The 16,324-nt window shown below is 39.9% G+C and overlaps 1 protein-coding gene across 1 annotated transcript in view; it reads left to right on the plus strand.

Moving 5' to 3' along the window:
- The window catches only part of SH3GL3 (SH3 domain containing GRB2 like 3, endophilin A3), a 90,192-nt gene that overhangs the window by 44,703 nt on the left and 29,165 nt on the right, over positions 1-16,324 (plus strand). Inside the window, exons 3-4 of the mRNA XM_029574437.1 lie at positions 11,501-11,573; positions 12,440-12,583. Coding sequence (XP_029430297.1) covers positions 11,501-11,573; positions 12,440-12,583 — 217 coding nt within the window. The remainder of the gene's footprint in view (positions 1-11,500; positions 11,574-12,439; positions 12,584-16,324) is intronic.

Here is a 16,324-nt window from a genome sequence, read left to right on the forward strand (position 1 = left end):
GGATTTTGGAATGTCAGGGGTGAAGGCCCAGCATCTGGGCTGGAGTTTGCACTAGTGAGGGTTGGAGGGGCCCTGGGCTTCTCTTTGCCGGGTGAGAATGTGATTAGATGGCCTTCAGAGGCACTTTTTTTCTGTGGTGGTGGCCATTTAATGTTTTTTCGTGGTTTGGAAAAAAAATAGAACCAAAAAAAACCATTAAGGGCTGGATTTTCAAAAGGTTACGCGCGCCGGGCCTATTTTCAAAAGGCCCAGCGACACGCGTAAAGTCCCGGGACGCGTGTAAGTCCCGGGGCTTTAATAAAGGGGCGGGAAGGGGGCGGTCCAGGGGCGGGGTCAAAGGCTCCAGGCGTAACGACCATTTGCCGCTGTGCCGCAACTTACTTCAGCCCCAGGGCTGAAGTAAGTTTGGAAATAGAATCGGGAAAAAGGAAAAGGTAGGGGGGAAAGGGCAGGGGGAGGTAAGGGAAGGTGGGGGGGGGGGGGTAAGGGAACAGGGGAAGGCAGTGCGACTCGGCACGCGCAAGATGCACAATTGTGCACCCCCTTGCGCGCGCTGACCTTTGATTTTATAACTTGCGCGCGCAAGTTATAAAATCAGGTGTACATGTGCGTGTACCGGATAGCACGCGCACCTTTTTAAAATCTATCCCAAAACATTAAAAAAAAAACAAAAAACCCCATCCCCTGAAAAATAAAAAATGATTGAAAAATGAATATTTTAAATCTGCAAATCCCCAAAAATAGAAAAAGTAATTTTCCCAACAAAAATACTTTCTACCTATTGTCAGTTCTTGTTGTTTCCTAACCTTTTTGTGGTTATTTATATATTTATTTATTTATTTAAAATTTTTATATACCGGCATTCATGTTGCAAACACATCATGCCGGTTTACATATAACAGGGGTGTACAGTGAACAATTCAATAACCTATTTGTGTAGAAGGAAGCAGTTACAAATAACAAGGTAAAAGAACTGGGAGGAGAGAAGAAAAGGGAGAGAATAACATTAGGTATAGGTATTTACATTAGTAATAACATTTTTACATGTGGAAGTGGTAGAATCTGGCTGAATAGAATTAATCGGTGTCCGGGAAAGCTTTTAATCGGTGTCCAGGAAAGCTTTTTTAAACAGCCAGGTCTTAAGTCTCTTCCTGAAGAGACTTTAATTAAATTAAATATTTAATTTACAAGGATTTATATTCTACTTAAAGTAATAAAATTCTAAGCAAAGAACAAAATTATAACATCACAAAGCACAGCAAAACAAAATATTATTAAAATGGGGAAGTGAAGAGAGGTTTCTTCACCCTGGGACAGCTGCCTGCTCATCTGGGGAATGTGAGAGGACACTCCTGCTGACATCCATCTGTAGGCGTCCGAGTGATCCCATAAAGATCTGCACTCTACTCACTGGCTTTGGGGAGTGAAGAGGCTGTTCCTTGCCACCGCTGGTGGTTTCTTCATCCTGGGACAGCTGCCTGCTCGTGTGGGGAAGGCAATAGACGACATCAGCAGAGGCATCTTGAGGCAGAAGAGGTTTTTTCAGCTGACTCCTCTTCAAGGTTCTGTCGTGGCGTGGGCAAGAAATGGAAACGTGCAGTAAGAGCATGCCCAGCCAATGCTTGATGTGTTTCAGTTTCTACCGATTCAAGGTACTGCTTCAGAGCTTTCTGAGCTTGAGGGTTCTTTACCTTTCACTTTCAATGAGACCTTAGTATCTCTTAGCCTTGATACCCGTGACCCCAAAGTTGGGGTTGATTATCATGCAGAAGCTGAGGGCGGGGACCTTGTGTCTGATGATGTTTCTGCCTCTTCCTCTCATGATGAAAAGTCTTCTGCATTAAGAGGTAGTCCTGAAATGACTAATCCCTTGGAGGTGAGACTCTTCCAGAGTTATACTGTCCATGCTACTCATTTTACTCCTTTTAAATCATCTTTGAACATTTTAGAGACTGTTTGCACTGCAATAACAAAACTAGAGAGCTCTCTTAACTACTAAATTTGAAAAATCCTTATCTTCATTGGTTGAATTACAATCCCAAGTTGTCTCTCACTCTTTTGCTTAGGGAGCATGGAGATAGAATGTTAGAATGTGAATCTCAGTGCAAAAAAATTATTAATCTGTCTCTGTGCAGAGATACTAGTAATCTATATAAAAGATTAGAAAATATGGAAAATTATGCAAGGAGATTAAATTTATGATTTTTGAATTTTCCAGTCCTCTTATGTTTCTCCTTTGGATATGTAAAAAAAAAATATATATATTTGGAATACCTAAAAGTTGCTCCTGAATCAATCCCTCCAGTAACTAAAGTGTTTTACTTATCTCATGGAGAGTCTGGCCCTGAACCAAATGTTTCAGGTAGGTTGATAGACCCTCTGATACATTCAATCTTACAAAATTCTCAAGCAGAAATTACAACTAAAGGCACTTTACTCGTAACATATGCTCAAGACTCTTAAATTATTTTTTTGACAGACATTTTTTATTTTTAGGTCAGAAAATATCTCTATTTCCGGATGATTCTAAATCTACTCAGAAGAGGCGTAAGCTTTTTCTGGATAAAAGACAGAGTGATTGATCTTGGGGCAACTTTTGTTTTAAAATTTCCTTGTAAGTGTTTGATTAAGTTCACTGGTGCTTGATTTATTTACAGATTTTTTTATACCACCTATATCAGACAAACCATGCTAAGTGGTTTTACAACAAAAGTAAAAATATAGGCAAATAATAATAATTTGTCTTTTTTTGAGCCAGAACAATTGGACGTCTTTCTCAAATTAGAAATCCACCTCAGTCTATTTTGGGTACCAGTTGCCAATAGATAAAACAGGGTTGTTTTAAATATTATCGTGTGGTAGAAAACTTCCTCTATTTGTTTCTGGTTTAAATCTCCCCCTTTATGAGGTCTAAAGTGAAGATTATACTGATTTCTTTTTCTTATATATTAGTTTTCTTTGTTTGATCTTACTGTATAATTATTCACAACTTTTTTTTTTTTTTTTTTGCATCAAGGTGACTTGAAATATAAACTTTGAAAAATCAATAAAGAGAAAAAAAAATTAAAACAATAATTAGATCATTCTTTCTACTAAAAAGTAGTTTAAAACAATTGAACCTTTAGCTATTTTTGGAATAACTTATTCTTGGTATCAGAATGCAAGTCATTGGATAAATCATTCCATAGGATAGCCCCATGATTGAAAAGGCTATTTTTTCCTGGTAAACTGGAGATAAACTTTTTAAAATATGGGTACACTCAATAAATGTTAGTGGCATGCAAAGAGCATGAAGGAAATATGGAGCCTAACGATTCTGAAAGAAAAGATGGACCAGATCTGTGTAAAGCTTTATATACTAATGTCAAAAGTTGTAAATTTAATGTGGTATTTTACAGGAAGCCAGTGCAGCTGGCGCAAGCCTTGGTGAAATATGAGCTTTCAGTGGACAAGAAGTTATTAAATGAGCAGCTGCATTTTGTAAATCCTGTGAAGCTTTTAGAAAATACTTAAGCAAGCCAGTATAGAGAGAAATGCAATAATCTATTGAAGTTAGAATTAAACCTGTACAACGGATCAAAAGTTTTCCTTAGGCAATAAATATTTCATCATTCTAAGCATGTATAATTTTAAAAAATCCTGTCCGAATAACAGAGTTCTGCTGAGGTTTCAGCATTAGACATTCATAAAAGATAAAACCTAAATCTCTGATGGTTTCTGAAAAAGGAAGTGTTGTACAATCAACCACCAAATTAGTTAACTCCTCAGAGATAACACCCCTACCACCCAAAGACTTTCAGTCTTGGCTAAGTTTAAATACAGATTATTTTGTTTAAGTTAGCCTTTTACTGATTTAAGGCAACTTGAAATCAAGTCAAAGATAGAAGAAACATAGAAGTGACGGCAGAAGAAGACCATACGGCCAATCCAGTCTGCCCAGCAAGCTTTCACAGTTATTTTTCTCATACTTATCTGTTACTCTGACCGCTGAGATTAGGGCTCTTATTGGTAACTTTTTGGTTCTAATTTTCCTTCCACCCCTGCCATTGATGTAGAGAGCAGTGCTGGAGCTGCATAAAAGTGAAGTGTCAAGCCTAATTGGTTAGGGGTAGTAACTGCTGCAATAAGCAAGCTACTCCCACGCTTATTTGTTTACCCAGCCTGTGCAATTTAGTCTTTGTCTTAATATAAATCCCCTTTTCTTCATCCCCCTGCAGTTGAAGCAGTGAGCTGCGCTGTATATGTATTCAAAGTGAAGTATTGGGTCGGGGTAGTAACCGCTGCAACAAGCAAGCTACTCCCACGTTTATTTGTTTACCCAGACTATGCAATTCAATCCTAGTTGGTAGTTGTCTGACTGTAAATCCTCTTATCTTCATTCCCCCCTGCCATTGAAGCAGTGAGCTGCACTGTATATGTATTCAAAGTGAAGTATCAAATTTAATTGGTTAGGGGTAGTAACCGCCGCAACAAGCAAGCTACTCCCACGCTTATTTGTGAATGCAAATCCTTTGTCCCACATTTCCTCTTGCCGTTGAAGCATAGAGCAATGTTGGAGTCACGTTAACCGTGTGCATGTTTATTGAATAAGGGTATTAATCACCAGGAAGTAGCCGTCATTCCCGCAAGCCACCCCCATGCCTCTTCTCTTCATTCACATCCTCGAGACTTTATGGATCCACAGTGTTTATCCCATGCCCCTTTGAAATCCTTCACAGTTTGTCTTCACCATTTAAATCCGGAAGGGCATTCCAGGCATCCACCACCCTCTCCATAAAGAAATACTTCCTGACATTGGTTCTGAGTCTTCCTCCCTGGAGTTTTAAATCATGACCTCTGGTTATGCTGATTTTGTTGTAATGGAAAAGGTTTGTCGTTGACTTTGGATCATTAAAACCTTTCAAGTATCTGAAAGTCTGTATCATATCACCTCTGCTCCTCCTTTCCTCCAGGGTGAACATATTTAGATTCTTCAATCTCTCCTCATAAGTCATTTGATTAAGACCCTCCACCTTTTTAGTCACCCTTCTCTGGACCGCCTCCATCCTGTCTCTGTCTCTTCAGAGATACGGTTTCTAGAACTGAGCACAGTACTCCAGGTGAGGCCTCACCAAGGACCTGTGCAAGGGGATAATCATTTCCCTTTTCTTACTCGATATTCCTCTCTCTATGCAGCCCAGCATTCTTCTGGCTTTAGCTATCGCCTTGTCACATTGTTTCGCCGACTTCAGATCGTTAAGACACTATCACCCCAAGGTCTCTCTCATGCTCCATGCACATCAGCCCTTCACCCCCATCGAAGACATTTCTTTTGGATTTCCACACCCCATATGCATGACTCTGCACTTCTTGGCATTGAATCTCAGCTGCCATATTTTCAACCAGAAAGAGAGTTAATAATAGGAAACAGTTTTATATCAACCCTTATTTATTTTTATTTATTTTTTATTTATATTCCACTTTTCATGACACTTCAGAGCAAATTACATACAGGCACTGTAGGTATTTACCTATTCCCAAAGGGCTTACAGTCTAAGAACTTAAGATATTCTACAGTGGGTCAGACCAAGGAACTATTAAGCCCAACATCCTATTTCCAACAATAGCCAAGCAAAGTTACAAGTACCTGGCAAGTACCCAAACATTAAGTAGATCTCAAGCTAATATTCATTATTGATTAATAGCAGTTTATGGATTTTTTCTCTAGGAACTTATCCAAACCTTTTTGAAATGCAGTTACACAAACTACCATAACCACATCCTCTGGCAATGAATTCCAGAGCTTAATTATGCACTTGGTGAAAAAGAATTTTCTTTGATGTGTTTTAAATGAGCTACTTGCTAACTTCATGGAGTGCCCACTAGTTCTATTTTTTGAGAGAGTAACCGATTTACATTAACCTGTTCAAGCCCTTTCATGATTTTGTAGACCTCTATCATATTCCCCCTCTTCTCCAAACTGAGAACAGCTCTAACTTCTTTTGCCTTTCCTCATAAGGAAGCTGTGTCATGCCCCTTATCATTTTGGTTGCCCTTCTCTGCACTTTCTCCAGGGCAGCTATATCTTTTTTGAGATGTGACGACCAGAACTGCACACGGTATTCAAAGTGCGGTCTCACCAAGGAGCGATACAGAGGCATTATGACATACACTGTTTTATTTGCCATTCCCTTCCTAATAATTCCTAACAATCTGTTTGCTTTTTGACCGGCACAGCACACTGAGCCGATGACTTCAATGTATTGTCCACTATGACACCTAGATCTCTTTCCTGGCTGGTAATTCCTAAGATAGAACCTAACATCGTGTAATTACAGCAAGGGATGTTTTTCCCTGTATGCATCACCTTGCACTTGTTCACATTAAATTTCAACTACCATTTGGAAGCCCAATCTTCCAGTCTCACAAGGTCCTCCTGCAATTTATCACAGTCCGCTTGAGATTTAACTACGCTGCATAAATTTGTGTCATCCACAAATTTGATCACCTCACTTGTCGTACCCTTTCCAGATCATTTATAAATATATTAAAAGGCACCGGTAAAAGTACAGATCCCTGAGGCACTCCACTGTTTACCTTTTTCCACTGTGAAAACAGACCATTTAATCCTACTCTCTGTTTCCTGTCTTAACCAGTTTGCAATCCACAAAAGGACATACAGGTCGATACTGTAAGACCGCGGGAGAGCGGACGAACGCCTGCTCTCCCGGCGCGCGCACCAGCCCTTTGCCGGTGCGGGCGATTCAGTATTTAAATGAGGTGACGCGGGAAAAACGGGGAAAAGGAGGCGCTAGGGACACTAGCATGTCCCTAGCGCCTCCTTTTTGTCAGGAGCGGCGGCTGTCAGCGGGTTTGACAGCCGACGCTCAATTTTGCCGGCGTCGGTTCTCGAGACCGCTGACAGCCACGGGCTCGGAAACCGGACGCCGGCAAAATTGAGCGTCTGGTTTTCGGCCCGACAGCCGCGGGCCGAATTCAAATTTTATTTATTTATTTTTTTTTTACTTTTGGGGACTTCCGACTTAATATCGCTATGATATTAAGTCGGAGGGTGCACAGAAAAGCAGTTTTTACTGCTTTTCTGTGCACTTTCCTGGCGCCGGAAGAAATTAGCGCCGACCCAAAGGTCGGCGCTAATTTCTTAGAGTAAAATGTGCGGCTTGGCTGCACATTTTACTTACTGGATCCCGCGCGCATACCTAATAGGGCCCTCAACATGCATTTGCATGTTGAGGGCACTATTAGGTGCCGCGGGTGGGCCGCGTGTTTTCCTCCCCTTACTGAATAAGGGGTAAGGGAAAACACGCGTCCAGAGCAGGCTGACAGTGCGCTCCGACGGAGCACACTTTACTGTATCGACCTGTTAGTCTCCTATCTCATTACTTTTTAGTTTTCTTAGAAGCTTCTTATGAGGACTTTGTCGAATGCCATCTGAAAATCCAAATACACCACATCTACCGGTTCACCTTGGTCCACATATTTGGCTGTGTCCCTTTAAACCATGACTATCTAAATGTTTTGTGATTTTTTATTCTTTATAACAGTTTCCACGATTTTTCCCAGCACTGAAGTCAGGCTCACTAGTCTATAATTTCCCGGATCACTCCCGGAGCCCTTTTAAATATGGGGGTTACATTGGCCACCTTCCACTCTTCAGGTACATTGGATGATTTTAATGATAGGTTACAAATTAATTGAAATAGGTCTGAAATTTCATTTTTTAGTTCTTTCAGAACCCTGGGGTGTATATCATCTGGTCCAGGTGATTTACTACTCTTCAGTTTATCAAGTTGGCCTACCAATCTTCCAGGTTCACTGTGATTTGTTTCAGTTCATCTGAATTGTCAGCCTTGAAAACTATGTCCAGAACGTATATCTCCCCAACATCCTCTTTAATAAACACCTGAAGCAAAGAATTTGTTTAGTCTTTCTGCAATGTCCTTATCTTCCCTATGTGCCCCTTTAACCCCTCGATCATATAACTGTCTAAACAACTCCCTCGCAAGCTTTCTGCTTCAGATATATTTTTTAAAGTTTTTTATTATTAGTTATTGCTTCTATGATCAACTTCTTTTTTTAATTCTCTCTTAGCCTGTCTTATCAGTGTCTTACATTTAACTTGCCAGTGCTTATGCTTAATCCTATTTTCTTCTGATTGATCCTTCTTCCAATTTTTGAATGAAGAGCTTTTGGCTAAAATAGCCTCTTTCACCTCACTTTTTAGCCATGCCAGCAATTTTTGTACCTACCTTCCACATTTCTTAATGTGTGGAATTCGACTGCGCTTTTTAACAATGTCCACGCCTGTTGCACACTCTTATCCTTTTTAGTTGCTGCCTCTGCCAGATCCCACCAGTGTGCAGTCACGGAGAGATAAGAATGATAGCATTCATAGAGCTCCAGATGTCAATGGCAAAATGCACATTGTGACTTCAGCACTGTTTGAATAGGCTGGGGATTACCACCCTACTAAGGATGGTCCTGGAGGGGACTTTATATATGGGAATGCCAATTTCGTATAATTCAGAAATCCCTCATTCTATACTAGCTGCACGGGCTGGCTATCAAGGGCAATCACTTCAGCAATGCTCCTTGTTATAACTTTTGCTGCTACCTGTCTCCTACCCTGGGACACCACCCCATTCCTCCATAGTAGGTTGTCACTTCTGATGCTTGGCAGGGTGCTGCTGGGCTGCCATCTGACTGCTGGAAGGGGTCGAGGGCATGGGATTAACTTGGGGAACACTCTTCCTCTTTTTTCACCAGTTTTCCCTGACTGGAAGAAGGGGTCCCTGGGCTACTACTAGTACTTCCATCCTCCCCAGATGCCAGTACTAGTGAGTACTGCTTTTGCAGGTGATAGTGCATACTAGTGTTTGTCAGATCCCATATTTGCTTCCTTCAACTGACATCCTTTGCACAGAGATTAAACTTCACAAATTGTGGGTCCTCCCTAATTTTTAATTATTGATTTCTTCTGCGATCTCTTCTCTACATTATTAGGGGAGAATGCTTGAACTGCGGTAGACTCTGAAGAACAATGCCATGGAAATCTGAGCTGCCTGTTCTTCATCACTATCCTCATTTTGTTGAAATATCAATGAACTGGATGATGCTAAGACACTACTGTATATGCCTCCCAAATTTTCCTTCAATGCCTTCAATATCTTATGATTCAGACAAGCCAAAAGAAGACTCTGTCTGAATCAGTGGAGGAAAATATTGCCTTCACTGCATCATCTCTAATGAGGAAAGAAAAATGTGCTGCAATTTTTAGGCATTCACTTTGCTGCTACACTCTGCCTGCAAATAGTTTGCCATCTTTTCAAAAACAGAATGGCGTGAAACATGCTCAGTGTCATCTGCACTCTGCTGTGGCACATCTCCATATGTCAGTTTCTTCTGGTTTAGAACTGGCTTCTGTTGCCTTATTAGTCCTGAAGAAATCCTGCTTCAACTTACGTGCAAGACTTTTTTGGTTGTTGTTGACACTGCCAACTTGGCCAATTTTGGAATAATTTCCTTTACCTGCTCTGTCTTTCCCTATCGCTGACATTTATTTTTTATTTAAAAACTTTTCTATACCGTTGCTAACTGTTTACAAATAGGCACATAGACTAAGGTAAGTAAATGTAGGTTATCGTACATTCTAACAGGTGCCAATAAAGTTCGGTTACAATTTCATAAATAAAATCATTATTTGAGTATTGTTGGTCTGTCGCTGGGAATGTGGATATTAAATCATTTTAATATTTCTCACTGGCACCATAATGCCCCCTGACTGTGCCACACTAATGCATGTGTGCAAGGAACACAGACACAATTCTGCACTGAGTATCACACTGTATGTATTAGTTCTGAAAGTGCTGAGCTTACTGATAGGCTTCACAACACAGCCGGTATGCTTCAGTCTCTGCCCTTCCCTCAGTGCTTACCTTGTTGTTGTGCTCACTGCTCAGGCAGAGACAAAATCAATAGCAGTTCTGCAAGGAATTCTGTCTGCCTCTAGTCACTACGAAGGAATAAAAAGCAAGCAACACACGTCTGCTCTCTTTGACATAGATCTGTTCTGATGCAGTGCTACTGCCTGGCTGCACTTTCCTCTGTTGTGTGACTGGCATAATCAAAGTCACAAAAGGGGAAGCAGCAAAAAGGTTGTTTGGGAAAAGTTAACTTAGAACTCAAGAAAGAGCTCAAATAGCATAATCCTTCCCAGGCAATATGTTCAGAAGGAATGCAAAGCAATTTCTCACATGCTCAGTCTTCAAGATCAGAGTCACTGTATCCAGTACACAGCCATAGGTTGGATTGGAAGAATGTGTCTCTCTGTGATATGTTATCCCTATTGTCTCCTTGACAAAGTCTGTCCTATCTATGTCTGTTGGCTGGCTGCTCTATACTTTGTATCAATTCTTAACTGAACACCTGTTGCTCTTCTATTGATTTCTATGAGTCCATTGAGAATGGCTTATAGAAATCATTCTATTCAAAACAAATGAAACTAATATAATTTCTTTAATTCAGGGTCCCCAGAAAGAGACAAACTGGACCCTATTTGTTTCTTTTTCCCCATTCATTTGAAACTAATACACATTCTTAGGTATAGTAGAACTGGAAATGTTACAGAGAAGGGCAACCAAAATTTATTTATTTATTTATTATTTTATTTTCTTTTATTATACCGAATTTCATGACTGGAGTCACATCAACCCAGTTTACAATTAACAATGTGTGTAAGGCAGAGAGTAACATAGTAATCAATATTCCCAATTCGAACTTCAAATACAGTAAACAATATTATGGATGTGAGAAAGTTACAATAAAACAGGGAAAATTAACTAGGATCTGGAAAGGGGGAGAAACTGAACAGAAAAGGGATGAAAAGGCTCCCCTATGAGGAAAGGCTAAAGTGGTTAGGGCTATTCAGCTTGGAGAAGAAATGGGGGGGGATATGATAGAAGTCTATAACATCATGAGTGGAATAGAATGGGTAAATGTGAATTGGTAATTTATGCTTTCAAAAATTAGGGGATACTCTTTGAAGTTAGTAAGTAGCACATTTAAAACAAATTAAGACTATTCCTTTTCATTCAACATACAATGAAGCTCTGAAATTCATTGCTGGCAGATGTAAGGCAATTAGCATAGCTGAGCTTAAAAAAGGTTTGGACAAGTTCCTGGAGGAAAAGTCCATAAACCATTATATTAACAAGAGACTTAGGGAAACCCACTAATTATTAGTTAGCAGCATGAGATCTTGGGATCAGTACTTGTGACCTGGATTGGCCATTATTGGAAAGAGAATAATGGACTTGATGGACTCTCGATCTGATCCATTATGGCAATTCTTATGTATTTATATACTGCATTTATACAGTTCCACTTAAATGAGTCAAAAGAAGACTTCATTTATGAATCCATACTATGCAGTGTATTTTATAGTGTCCAATTGCTATGAAATTTTAATAAAACAGTATTGGATGTTCTACCTTTCTTTTAGAAAATAGACCTCACCAGTAAAGCTGTAGCAGAGCTGCTTTCAAAAACCACAGAATATCTTCAGCCAAATCCAGGTAAAGTAGAGAAATCTCATATTCATCAGTGGTAAACTAATGCAACCTTTAGAATTCAGGCTGACAAGAGGATTTAAAATTCACCTCTTTCCTATTTGTAGTGTAAATAGAGTACTATTGTTTATTTTGCTTGGCAGAAGACTGTTTTCATAGGTACTTGGAGGAATTTGTGTGATAAATCAGGAATATATGAAATGTGAAGTTGGTGCAGTTTAATGAGAGAAAATCTTTCTCATTATAATCCCAATGGTTTTATCAGCACCTTTTTGTAATCCCAATATATTGTCATGTATTAAGAGTCTACTAGACTATAGGATGACCAGGGAACTGTATTAAAACAGACATTTACAATTGTTTACTGTTATAGAGGTCAATATTCAGTAAGCTAGCAAGTGGCAAATGTATCTCAGCAAAGTTACATAATTTTTCACGGATATTAGTGGGATTTACTCACACAAGATTTCTGCTGCCTATACTCAAAGTTAGGACTGCTTTTTTTTCTGACCAGACTTGTGCACATAATATTAACTGAAGTGCGGGCAATATGTGCGCTTATCGGCTAAAGTTTAGTCCTGTTTCCATCGATGCCCCTTTTTGTTGGGTTAACTTTTATGTCCACACAAAATATATGTGGTTTGCAGGCTTACAATTTCAAAACTTGTTTCTGTGCATATAACTCAGTTACACACACACAAATTTTGAATATTGGCCTCCTAATTTCAAAATAACATGTAGGATTTCATATCCCAATAATTTATGGAAAATGTCCTGGAGTTTTCTGAAACTCCCTCTTTGCAATATTCTATATCATATTCACAGCCCTCTGGGTATGGCAGATCAGTTATAAATGACCCTTATATTTGAAGCATACAGAGCAAAGCTAGGAATGCTGAACACTGTGTCGAAGATCAGGGGCCAGATGAAGACAACGGGATACCCGCAGACTGAAGGGCTGCTGGGAGACTGTATGCTGCGGTATGGAAGAGAGTTGGGAGATGAGTCCACTTTTGGTGAGTTTGTATAACTTAGATTTAATTGTTTAAATTATGACTGTATGAAAAACATTACATTTTGCAATATTAAATTACTTTTGATAAGAGATAAGTTTATGTGGATGAATGAAGAATTAGTTGGTGCTATATATATATATATATATATATATATATATATATATATATATATATATATAGCACCAAATAAATTTGTCTGCTGGAACTAATTCTTCATTCATCCACATAAACATATCTCTTATCAAAAGTAATTTAATATTGCAAAATGTAATATATCTATATATATATATATATTGATTCACCTTCCATACTTTCTAGCCAAGTTGAAATCAGATTCAGTCCCATTGACTATATTTATGATAACAGTGTTGGAAGCTGTGAGTACAAAGTTTTTTTTTGTCTGTAACTGCCAGGACTCACTTTCTCTCTCATTAGATCTCATCTTCCTCCCTCTATAACCCAGCCATTGCTGCAACAGTCCTTGGTAGAAGGACACAGGCCTCAGTTCCCCTGGATACCCAATATGCATCTTGAATGCCATCTCTGGGTATCATTGTTGCACAATGGTTGGGACTCCCACCTGGCTTCTGCCCTGAGCACAGCCTTACTACTTGAAGGCAGAAGAATCATAGGGCAAATTTAATTGAGCAAGACAAGGAGAAGAATAAGGTTTAATTATTTTATTAATTGTTGTTGCATAATATTGTTTTGGTATATGTTGTTTTTTTTTTAATTGAAATCCTGTATTAGTAGTACTGCATTACTTAAAGCCTTGAAGAATCAAATTACTCCTTCCCCGACTGCCATCGTTGACCTCTCCTTGTTGGATGGCATACTACCATCTACTTTGAAATAAGCCACTTTTAATCCATTACTTAAACCTGAATTGGATGCTTTCGTTCTTATGAATTCTTGGCCCATATCCTCTTTTATTATTTTTGGCTAAGGTTATTGAGGGTAACCATACTGAAACAGCTTGATGAGTTTTTGCAAGACCATCAACTACTTGATTCTATCCAATTCGGCTTTCGAAAGGATCTCAGTACTGAGATATTGTTACTTTTAGTATTGACATCTTTAGGAGGGGATTCAGTTGTGGTCAGGGCTTTGTTCTGGTCCTTCTGGATATCTGCGTTCGACACCATAAACCACCTTTTGTTCAGGCTGCAAGAGTGCTGCATTTCTGCTTCCATTCTCAGTTGTTTAGTTCTTATTTGTCTAACAGAAATGGGATCACAACTGGCTCAGCTTTTTTGGATTGTCATGAAATAACAGGAGTCCTCCAAGGCTTGGCCTTATCGGCCACACTTTTTAACATCTACATGGCCCCCACTCTGTAAGCTTTTGGCTGGGCTCTGTGCAGGTTCCACATATACACGGATGTCGTCCAGTTTTTTGTCCCCTGTTTTTCATCTTGGTCGCATACTGAGGGTGGTATCCATATATCTTTCAGTAGTTAGAACAGTGGTTAGGACACAATGGCCTTGCTCAAAATGTGGGCAAAACTGAAGTGATGTGTCTCCAGAGATCTAGTAGAACTAGTACTCCTCTTGATAAGGTTCCCTCTTTTTTTTTTTTGAAAACTTCAAAATTCTAGTTACAAATGTTAGAAGTTTGGGTATTATTCTAGATGGTGAACTTCCATGGCATCCCAGATTTCATCAGTCATTAAAGCTGGTTATTTTAAACTTTAAGGCCTTTGAAATATGTATTTAATAAAGAGCATTTTCGTTTGGTAGTCCAGGCCATGATTTTACCTAGCCTGGACAACTGTAACCCACTATATGTTGGCATGCCTGCCTGTGTGCCCTACATCTGCTCCAGAACTCCTCAGCCTGGGCTCAAAAAGAGGGCTCATATTCCATCTACCTTAAAGGAGCTGCACTGGCTTCAGGTTAAGGAGAGAGTACAATATAAAGCAGCCCATCTTGTCCACAAAATGACTAATTCTGAGGCTCTACCATGGATGAACTCAATGGTGATGATTTATAACCCATCAAGGACCCTGAGATCTTCTCAGGAGGGCCCTGCTGGATGTCCCATCAGTGCGCCATGTTCAGTTGCTGCTCCTGAATTTTGGAACTTTTTATCAGAAGCTATACGATTGGCATTTTGCCCAAAATCATTTAAGAAAATGCTGTTTTCAGCTTGTATTTGTTGTCTGTGGTTGAGCAATAGGGAGGTGTAATAAGAGACTTTTTCTTTGTTTAGACATTTACTAATTCTGCTGTTTTCTTTTCAGTGGATTTTTTTTTAACTTTTTGTGGTTTGATTATCTTTTGGGGTTTTTTTTTGTTTGTTTTTTATCTTTTGTAAGCTGCTTAGATCTATAAGTTATATGGTGGCATCAAAATACTTTAAATAAATAAAACCAATTTATTTTAATATTTTATTTGCATCAGGAACCAGAATGGTATTTTTACCAGCTTTTACCAAGCTTTTAAACCTTTTACCTTGATTAGTTTCAGATGATTAAAAAGTAAACAGCTACTATATTTTTAGAAAATCTCTTCAGTGTTTTATAAATGTATTGTTCAATATGAATAAAGACACACAAGTTTTGAACCAGGAGTGACAGTGTTGTCAGCCAGAGGAAACGTTTGCTGCTCTAGCACTCTGTTATTTACATTATGGAAGATAATATATTTAATAATGATTGCACAGAATGGTCTGTTAAAGCAGATAAATCAGTAAGCTGTGTATAGGGAGACTGGGAATCTGTAAAATGTTCACCCGGTTTCCAGGATCTGAAAAGGGAAGCCTTATGCGGGAGGGGTGGAGAGAGAAGGGAGTGCTCAAAGCATTGAGACTGCATGGCAGTTTATGCACTGCAGACTGGGATAGGGAGATGCAGAGGATATAACAGAATAAAAATAAAATAACTCTATGTACGAGAGAATAGTGAATAAAAGAATTGTTTTCTATCGGGCGGATTTTAAAAGCCCTGCTCGCGTAAATCCGCCCGGATTTACGCGCGCAGGGCCTTGCGCGCCTATTTTCCATAGGCTGCCGGCGCGCGCAGAACCCCTGGGACGCGCGTAGGTCCCGGGGTTTTTGGAAGGGGGCGTGTCGGGGGTGTGTCAGGGGCGGGGCCGAACGATGCGGCGTTTTGGAGGCGGGATGCGGCATTTCGGGGGCGGGCCCGGGGGCGTGGTTTCGGGCCAGGGTGTTCCGGGGGCGTGACCGCACCCTCCGGAACTGCCCCCAGGTTGGGTCTCGGCGCGCCAGCAGCCTGGTGGCGTGCGTGGATTTACGTCTCCCTCCGGGAGGCGTAAATCCATGGATAAAGGTAGGGGGTGGTTTAGATAGGGCCGGGGGGGTGGGTTAGGTAGAGGAAGGGAGGGGAAGGTGAGGGGAGGGCGAAAGAGAGTTCCCTCCGAGGCCGCTCCGATTTCGGCAGGCTGCCGATCCAGGATTTTAGAGGATACGCGCGGCTATGCGCGTATCTTATAAAATCCAGGGTACTTTTGTTTGCGCCTGCTGCGCAAACAAAAGTACGCAATCGCGCAGTTTTTAAAAATCTACCTCTATATGTTTAGTCTTTTGTTTGGTAAATAAATATGCTGTAGCAACTTTGATATAAAAATGTGTTAATGTTTGGGAAAAATAAAGGTTACTCATATTTTATTGCATGAGTAGCTAATTTCATCCTCGAGAGCCACAAATTTGGTAAGGGATATCAGTGAATATGCATGAGATACATTTACATACAATGGAGGCAGTGCATGCAAATCTCTCTCA

The sequence above is a fragment of the Rhinatrema bivittatum genome, chromosome 13 (genome assembly GCF_901001135.1).
Source record: "Rhinatrema bivittatum chromosome 13, aRhiBiv1.1, whole genome shotgun sequence".
NCBI lineage: Eukaryota > Metazoa > Chordata > Amphibia > Gymnophiona > Rhinatrematidae > Rhinatrema > Rhinatrema bivittatum.